This window comes from Sinocyclocheilus grahami, unplaced genomic scaffold (assembly GCF_001515645.1).
Source record: "Sinocyclocheilus grahami isolate Dianchi unplaced genomic scaffold, SAMN03320097.WGS_v1.1 scaffold1505.1, whole genome shotgun sequence".
NCBI lineage: Eukaryota > Metazoa > Chordata > Actinopteri > Cypriniformes > Cyprinidae > Sinocyclocheilus > Sinocyclocheilus grahami.
The window spans coordinates 83,983-94,099 of record NW_015506684.1 but is presented as its reverse complement, the minus strand read 5'-3'; the positions used below and the strand labels follow the sequence as shown (position 1 = coordinate 94,099).

General features: G+C 37.9%; 1 protein-coding gene across 1 annotated transcript in view; it reads left to right on the top strand.

Annotated features, from left to right (window-relative positions):
- ryr2a (ryanodine receptor 2a (cardiac)) overlaps positions 1-10,117 on the top strand; it is a 128,078-nt gene that overhangs the window by 105,037 nt on the left and 12,924 nt on the right. The window contains 9 exon segments of the mRNA XM_016257042.1: positions 1,718-1,798; positions 4,587-4,675; positions 4,757-4,885; positions 5,972-6,076; positions 6,201-6,282; positions 6,351-7,657; positions 9,061-9,134; positions 9,214-9,346; positions 9,436-9,522. Coding sequence (XP_016112528.1) covers positions 1,718-1,798; positions 4,587-4,675; positions 4,757-4,885; positions 5,972-6,076; positions 6,201-6,282; positions 6,351-7,657; positions 9,061-9,134; positions 9,214-9,346; positions 9,436-9,522 — 2,087 coding nt within the window.

The following is a 10,117-nucleotide window of genomic DNA, read 5'->3' as shown; positions in this document are numbered from 1 at the left end:
GGGGGTTGTATATTAATAATGGGCTTTTCTCTCATTTTTTCACCCGTCATAGAGATTGCCTTCACTGTTGAAGAACACATGAATTTGGCCTTAATGAAACACGATGATGCCTTCTTCCGTATGGAGCAGCCTGTGCATCCTAACATGCTGTCTATGTAGGGAGGACCAGAATCACTCAGATACTCTAAACTAAAGAAAGGTCAAGCACTTTCAGGTCGGCTTGTGAGAGGAACATATCTGTGTGATCTCCTGGAGGTTTTGATCGTTGTGTTTAGCTGAGAGCTCAAATCCTGTGACATTTAGAAACATTCTCCATCTTGTTCCTCCGTGTGTCTCCAGACGTCTCTCTGTCAGATCTCTCAGGCTGAAGCCACAGCTGAACATTATTAGACAGCTGTGTTGCTTGATGGATGAAGGGCGGCTCATTTCATGCATAATATTGAAACCAACAACTATCAGTCGATGTGTGTCCCAGAATATTTCCAAATATTTTCCCAACATCTTCCACAATATAAACATAATATATTGTCAGTACAACAATAAAGTTAATATCATTCATTTTCTTTATCTAATCTTCACTCCTCAATGTAATATGAGACGGCTTTTCTATCTTTAACTTTATTAAATGCATCAAATATGATATTTAATAATAATTTCTAGTAGCGCATTACAGTTAGATCCCATTTATTAACTAACAATGAACTACTTCTACAGCATTTATTCTACTTAATGTTAATTTCAGCATTAATGCATTTTTAAAATCACAAACTTTGCATTTATTAAAGCACTGCGAACTAACATAAATAGTTGTATTTTTGTTACAAGCCACAGCTGAACATTATTAGACAGCTGTGTTGCTTGATGGATGAAGGGCGGCTCATTTCATGCACAATATTGAAACCAACAACTATCAGTCGATGTGTGTCCCAGAATATTTCCAAATATTTTCCCAACATCTTCCACAATATAAACTAACTTTGTTTAATTTTGTTTAAAATCACAAACTTTGCATTTATTAAAGCACTGCGAACTAACATAAATAGTTGTATTTTTGTTACAAAATATTAACAAAGGTTAATAATAAATGCTGTAAAAAGTATATTGTGTATTGTTAGTTCATGATAAGTAACGCACACACTCCCACGCACACTCTCTCACACACACACACACACACTCACTGACACACACACACACACACACACATTCACTCACACACACACACACACACACACACTAATATCATCACCCATAAAGCAATACCAGAATTAATTTTAAAATTTCAGATTTCATTTTAATTCTTAAATCAATGGATTTTGACATTTCTGAATGTTGTATTAGCTTTTATTTTAAATTTTTAAAGCACATTTAAATAGAAAACAATGTTGTTCCAAAGTGCTGCACAGAATCAAAAGTCCAATAAAACCACAAATCCACAACAATCAACAATAATAATAAAGCACCTCATGTCAAGCATGAATAAATTATAGCAGCACATCGTCTGGTATGGTAGCGCTTTAAAGGTTTGGTGTCTCAGCGCTAGCCCATCATGCTGGTGTCAGTGCTCTGTGCTGATGGAGTCTGACAGCAGGCGTCTGAAGACGGAGGAGAAAGCACTGCTGCTCTCATGATCCTCCTCATCCCAGAGCTCATTTACAGTCTGTGTGTTCACACGCTCGTGATCACAGTGCCTCTAACACACGATTCTGCTGCTGCGCAGGTGAGAAGGTCATGCAAGACGACGAGTTCACCTGTGACCTCTTCCGCTTCCTGCAGCTGCTCTGTGAGGGACACAACTCCGGTGAGTCTCGCCGCGTCATCCGCGCTTCGCTTTGACACCGAGTGTTACTCTAGCATAGGGCTGGGTGATATAGCTAAAAAATGTATCAACGATATAATGTTTCATATCGTTCGGTATCGATAATTATTGACATTTTTATAACCTTTTTTAAAACAGAGCAATAGACTTTTTTTTTTAATTTAACCACTGTATTTTTAAATTAACCCAATTTATTGAGACAAACAACAAATATTTTTTGTTTTAACAGTCAAACACACAATGAAAATTAAACAAATATCTAATTTCTAATGCTTTATATGCAGATTAAATAGGTCTTAAGGACATTTTTGTCTTGTCTCCCGAGGCCACAGGAGGGCGCAATGAGCAAAAAAATGCAGCAGGCCGATATTTGGCATTTTTCAAATATCGGCATCGGCCGATACGTTTTTCTGCCTGGCCGATGTGTTCGAGGCGGGACTTTTATTTCGACGGCGCTGAAAACGACAGTGCTCACATTCTCCCTCTTCATTGTTCGTTGTCGTCGTTTAACAGTTCTGCCTAATACAGATAGAAGTCTATCTAATAATCAGATAGAACTGCTGAACAAATGAATTAAAAGGTATACAAAAAGTATTATAACGTTTGCTTTTATATTATTAGTAACAGAAAGGCAGACATAATACTTTCTCGTTTGCCATCAGCATTCAGCAAATACCCGTATCATTTAAACAAACCTTTAAATGACTAATGAACATTTAATTTCACAAACCTTGCAGACTTAGTCGAATCCAGATCTTGTGAAGTGTGCATTTGTATATTGCCTGATCGCGTGTGCTCTGCGTGACGGTCGATCCGTGCGAATTGAATCCGGACAGAAGGATTGAGTTCAGCTTCACTGGAGACGCGTGATCAACTTTAAACTCGTTATTTCAAACTATGCTGATTTATGCATTTGCGCACTGTCGTATTCGTGTCATTTTTACTGCGTGCTGCATGTAAAACTAGTGTTACCTTGGCTTTAGTTGAAAAAATATGATTCCCCAAAGCACACAAACTTCCCAGATTACCGACTGCCCTGTTGGTTAAAGTGTTTACTTTCTTTTTGTTTATATATTTTAAAATATTTCTTTATTTGTGAAAAATACTGTAATAGAATTATTGAATCAGGAAGTTGTCATCTAAAGTATAAGTATGTTTATTTTACACATTTATTTTTAATTTAATTAATTTTCAAATTATTTCAAGTTTCTCAAACATTAATTAATTAATTACTTCATTATCACCGCATCTCGTGTTCCACTGATGACGCTCCCTAACGCACATCTAACATTCAAATGCAAATGTTTATTTTAAACTCGACTAATATTAATTCTTTATTCACAATCTCCTCATCACAGGCAGCACAGCACTCAGCATGTGTTTGTGTTTGTGTGTGCTGTCTGCGTCACTCAGAGCACGTGCCTATATCCTGCACTATATCGAACATTTTTTATATCGATATCGAAGAAGGTGTACCGTCGATAAATATCGATAGTTTTATCGCCCAGGTCTACTCTAGCATCTCTGAGAGACTAGTATAGTGGTTTTTTATTTTAGTTAGGGTTTTTTTTTTATTATTAGTTTTTTTCCTAACAATTTACTTGCAAACTTTTCCAAAGCATCAACAAAATTTTCTCACACATTTCTGCCAAAATAAATTAAAGCATGATACACAAAAAAATTATAATAAATAACATAGAAAATAAATAAATAGAGAAACGTTAGCATAATGTACACATCTACAAATGAACATACCCATATCAAAAAAAGAAAAATCATCTATATATAAAAAATACAAATCAGAGTCTGAATCTCTGATACATATATTATGATTATATAAAATCAACACAGGTGAACATGCTTTTTATGTAGTTTATATGGTTTCTATTCAGTTTTATTTTAGCTCTAGTTGTAGGTATTTTAATTTTATCAAGTTAAACTAATTTAAATTAAAATAATTTTGTCTTAGCAACTAACTGAAATAAAATAAGTTTGTTTTTTAATACATTTTATTGATTTCAATGTATGTTAATGCTTTATTTCAAGCAACTATTTTATGGTTTTCCTTTTTTTTTACCTATGACTTTAAGTACAAACCCTGGTACTGTGTAGTAGTGTGCTTCAAATCATAGTGTTGAATATAGTCAATAGTGGAACATTATAGTTTTATAATCTCATGTACTTCTGAGTGGAAAAGGATTATAGAGGAAGATTTGATTGGATTGTGAATGGTAGACGTTACACACCTGCTAGTGAAATTAGTAAGCAAATGTCCAGTGACTTGGTGACCTATAGTTATGTCTGTAATATATGTGAACCTGGAGCACAAAACCAGTCTTAAGGGTCAATTTTTATGCATCATCTGAAAGCTGAATAAATAATCTTTCCATTGATGTATGGTTTGTTAGGATCGGACAATATTTGAAAATCTGGAATCTGAGGGTGCAAAAAAATCTAAATATTGAGAAAATCATCTTTAAAGTTGTTCAAATGAAGTTCTTAGCAATGCATATTACTAATCAAACATTAAGTTTTGATATATTTACGGTAGGACATTTACAAAATATCTTCATGGAACATGATCTTTACTTAATATCCTAATGATTTTTGGCATAAAAGAAAAATGTATAATTGTGACCCATACAATGTATTGTTGGCTATTGCTACAAATATCCCCCAGCGACTCAACACTGCTTTTGTGCTGCAGGGACACATATGATGTAGCTCTGCCTGTTCTGATAGTGACAGTAACTGTGTGTCCGTACATCAGACTTTCAGAACTACCTGAGAACACAGACGGGGAACAACACGACGGTCAACATCATCATCTCCACCGTGGATTACCTGCTCCGAGTCCAGGTGAGCGATTGCTCCGCGAACACGTCAGGATCACGCTCTCGTAACACACATCTGACACACGTGTGCTCTGCGTGTCCGCAGGAGTCCATCAGTGATTTCTACTGGTACTACTCCGGGAAAGAGGTCATCGATGAACAAGGCCAGCGCAACTTCTCCAAAGCAATCAATGTAGCCAAACAAGTCTTCAACACGCTCACAGAGTACATTCAGGTGTGATCCATCGCTCTGCTGCGCTTCAGAGCAGCTCAGAAGTCATCAGAGCACCGAGGATCTCCAGTGTTTATGATTTACACAATGGGGAAAACTTAGGCATCCAGTCATTAAAATATAATTTACTGCATAATGTAGAATATCAATGCAATCTGGCAAATTTTGACTTAATATGTGACCCTGGAGCACAAAACCAGTTATAAGGGTCAATTTTATGAAATTGAGATGTATACATCATCTGGAAGCTGAATAAATAAGCTTTCCATTGATGTATGGTTTGTTAGGATCGGACAATATTTGAAAATCTGGAATCTGAGGGTGCAAAAAAATCTAAATATTGAGAAAATCATCTTTAATAATAATAATACAATTATTATTATTGCTGTATAGTAATTGTATAATAACAATTGTTGTATAATAGTACAATTATTATTGTAACATGATTATCATTTATAATATCATCCATGTTTTCACTGTAAACTTCTGTTGAACAGCGCGGTAACACTTTACAATTAGGATCATTAGTTAACTACTTTAGTTATCATGAACTAAGAATGAACAATACTTCTATATCATTTATTAATCTTAGTTCATGTTAACATTTACTAATGCATTATTAAAATCAAAAGTTGTGCTTGTTAACATTAGTTACTGTGTGAACTAACAATGAACGACTGTATTTTCATTAACAAAGATTAATAAATGTGTTGTTCATGTTGGTTAATACATTAACTAACCTTAACTAATGGAACCTTGTTGTAAAGTGTTACCAACAGCGCTTTATTTTTATTAAAAAAATAAAAATGCAATGTTTTGCTATAAAGGAATTGCTATATTTTCATTTGATTTGAAAAAGGTTAAGTTGTTTTTAAAAAGTTTTATAAATTAATTTGATTGTGACCATTTTTAACGAAAAATGTTTTGCATCCAGAAGAAAAAAATCAAATAGGTTTCATTTTATTATTGTTATTAAACTGTTACACTTTTATGAATTCAATTGATTAGACATGCTTTTTTTTTTTTTTGCATTTTGGCCCTAAATCTCCATCATTAATCTGAATGATCCTGTTGTTTGTGTGGTTTTAGGGCCCTTGTACGGGGAATCAGCAGAGTCTGGCTCACAGCCGTCTGTGGGACGCAGTTGTTGGTTTCTTGCACGTTTTCGCACATATGCAGATGAAGCTGTCTCAGGTAAACATCTACAGTGAAGTTCAACAAACACAGCAAAGCTTCTGCAAATACAGCATGCCATGAAGCAGTGGCCCCTGTTTACCTGCTCGCTTCTCGGAGTTACTGTGATGTTTTGCTGCTGCAGGATTCAAGCCAAATCGAGCTGCTGAAGGAGCTCATGGATCTTCAGAAGGATATGGTCGTGATGCTCTTGTCCATGCTGGAAGGTGAGTTCACTTAGTGGATTGATTGACTAGTAATGCTCATGAAACGATCGTCTTTCCCTTGGTTTTAGGAAATGTTGTGAATGGCACCATTGGAAAGCAGATGGTGGACATGTTGGTGGAGTCCTCGAACAACGTGGAGATGATTCTGAAGTTCTTCGACATGTTCCTCAAACTGAAAGATCTGACGTCGTCAGACGCCTTCAAAGAGTACGACCCCGACGGCAAAGGCGTCATCTCCAAGAGGGACTTCCACAAGGCCATGGAGAGCCATAAACATTACACCCAATCTGAGACTGAGTTCCTGCTCTCCTGCGCCGAAACCGACGAAAACGAGCTCTTAGATTATGAAGAGTTCGTCGAACGCTTCCACGAACCAGCCAAGGACATCGGCTTCAACGTGGCTGTCCTTCTAACCAACCTCTCGGAGCACATGCCCCACGACTCGCGCCTGCAGACCTTCCTGGAGCTAGCCGAGAGCGTGCTAAACTACTTCCAGCCCTACCTAGGCCGCATCGAGATCATGGGCAGCGCTAAACGGATCGAGCGCGTCTACTTCGAGATCAGCGAGTCCAGCCGCACTCAATGGGAGAAGCCGCAGGTCAAAGAGTCCAAACGGCAGTTCATCTTCGACGTGGTGAACGAAGGCGGCGAGAAGGAGAAGATGGAGCTCTTTGTTAACTTCTGCGAAGACACCATCTTCGAGATGCAGCTGGCGGCGCAGATGTCCGACGCCGGCGAGCGCTCGGCCAGCAAAGAGGACAGCGAGAGAGAGAAACCCGAGGAGGAGAGTCCCGAGATGGGCTTCTTCTCCATCACCACAGTACGAACAGCTCTGTTTGCCTTACGATACAACGTGATGCTCTTAATGAAAGTACTGTCTATGAAGAGCCTAAAGAAGCAGGTGAAGAAAGCCAAGAAGATGACAGTGAAGGACATGGTGACCACACTAGTGTCCTTCTATTGGAGCGTGCTGCTGGGACTCCTGCACTTCGCCTTCAGCGTCGCTCGAGGATTCTTCCGGATCGTTTACAACAGCTTTCTCGGAGGCAGTCTGGTGGAGGACGCCAAGACCATGAAGGTGTCGGAGCTCCTGGCTAACATGCCTGATCCGACTCAAGACGAGGTGAGAGGAGAGACGGAGGAGAGCGAGAAGAAACCCACGGACAGAACCTCACCCGAGGAAGACCTGGCCGATCTGACGGTGGCCGCAGACGACACCGACCTCCTGTCCGATATATTCGGTTTGGACCTGAAGAGAGAAGGAGGGCAGTACAAACTGATGCCTCACAATCCGAATGCTAGCCTCACAGATCTGCTCAACACACCCATCCCTCCTCCGCCTACACCCTCGCCAGACCTCCGCAGGAGACACCAGGTAACAGTGCTGATGCGGTGGGTGCTAAGGTTAATGCTGTTTTTCCAAACATATTCATTGACGACCACTTTTTCCATGACTGAGACGAGACGACACTGACATCATTACAGTGACTATATCAACATGCTATATCATTTACATTTAGTCATTTAGCAGACGCTTTTATCCAAAGCGACTTACAAATGAGGACAATAGAAGCAATCAAAACTAACAAAAGAGCAACACTATATAAGTGCAAATGACAAGTCTCGGTTAGCCTAAAGCAGTACACATAGCAAGGTATTTATATATATATATACACACACATACACACAAAGAAAAACAAGTAGATTTAATGGAAAAAATAGAAAGCTAGTGTTAGTTTTTTTCATAAATAAAAAAGAAGATAAAGTAGAATTAAAATAGAATAGAAAGTGCTAGAGTTAGAGGGTCAAATGAAGATGGAACAGATGTGTTTTTAGTCACTGACGGAAAAAAGACGAGACTAAAATGTAGTTTGAAAAATAAAAACTCTATGTAGCTTAAAGAATTAGACTTCCAAGAGTTTTCATGCTTGCAGTTGCCAGATGTCAAGAGTTAAATCCCAGAGTCAGGGCTTCTTTCTTAAATGTGACCCTGGAGCACAAAACCAGTCATAAGGGTAATTTTTTTTAAAATTGAGATTTATGCATCATCTGAAAGCTGAATAAATAATCTTTCCATTGATGTGTGGTTTGTTAGGATAGGACAATATTTGAAAATCTGGAATCTTGAGGGTGCAAAAAAATCTAAATATTGAGAAAATCATCTTTAAAGTTGTTCAAATGAAGTTCTTAGCAATGCATATTACTGATCAAACATTAAGTTTTGATATATTTACGGTAGGACATTTCCAAAATATCTTCATGGAACATGATCTTTACTTAATATCCTAATGATTTTTGGCATAAAAGAGAAATGTATAATTGTGACCCATACAATGTATTGTTGGCTATTGCTACAAATATCCCCCAGCGACTCAACACTGCTTTTGTGCTGCAGGGACACATATAACAAATCAGGAAACTAGATGAGTTCAAATAAAGCATGTGTGAGTGACTCTTGATTTAGTGCAGTGATTCTGATGCCATCTCTCAAATTACAGCAGTCATGATCCGTAATCACGATTATCATTTTTAGCAAAGTAGTTTTGCAGCATGACTGAAATATTTTTATTGGCTAAAACTAGACTTAAATTCCCAGACTTAACTAAAGACTTAAACCTTAACTAAACAACAAACACGACAGGTTGACTAAATATGACAAAAACTAGAAAGGACATTTGACACAGGACTAAGACAAGTTGGAACATAAAAGATCCGTTCGATTCCAATCATTGCATGAATCTGTGAGGTTTTTAACTCTTTCGCTGTTGGTTCTGTCAGACGAAGGGCTCTTCATCCTCAGCAGACAACAGTGAAGCTGCGGAGGAGACCAAATCCGTGCCTGAGAAAGCCGAGTAAGTCCGTTGGTGGAAATGTGTAGACGATAGTGTTGATGACACCTGCATACTGAGTTCTGATTCGTGCCTTTCTAAGAGGGGAAAACGGAGAGAAAGCACCGAAGAAGAAGGAGGAAGCGGTGAAGAGGAAGGTCAGACAGCACCATGAGCCTGATCTGCAGGAGTCGGCCTTCTGGAAGAAGATCATCGCTTACCAACGCAAGCTGCTGGTGAGAGCCTGGAGATCTCAGACTCTCCGGAGCGATCGCTCGAAACACACGCGTGTGCTCTGACGCTGTGTCTCTCTCTCCTCCCGCAGAACTATTTTGCACGAAATTTCTACAACATGAGAATGTTGGCTTTGTTTGTGGCCTTTGCAATCAACTTCATTCTGCTGTTTTACAAGGTGATTCACACTTCAGCATTTTCTTGTGATGTTCATTGCTAGTGAGTAGGGATGTAACGGTTCACTCAACTCACGATTCGATTCAATTTTTTTAAAGACAAATTATAAATTAAATGTGTCCTTTTATTATTGCTTGGACAAAATACTGTACGCTTCTTTGTGAAATTGAAATATAACACTATAATAATATACTAATATAGCACTTGCATATTATTTGTTTTGATTGCTTCTATTGTCCTCATTTGTTAGTCGCTTTGGATAAAAGCATTTGCTAAATAACACAATTTTAATATAATGTAAATGTAAATAACAAGAAGCCCCAAATCAAATAAATAAGTAACACAAATAAAAGAAACTCTGCATATAAACAAACTAAGGCTTGTCTGTGCTCTTAACATTTAAAATCAGAGGCAACCGCTGCATTTTAATCACGATCCAAACAAAGATGCTGCATACATGCAACACCAGGAGTTTTTAAACTAAATTAGATTGTATAATTTCGAAATTTGAAGCAAAAACAGAATGGTTTGACTTTAGTTTTGTGAAACTATGCATAAAAAATATCTGCATGAAACAGAAACAGCAGAGGAGCTGA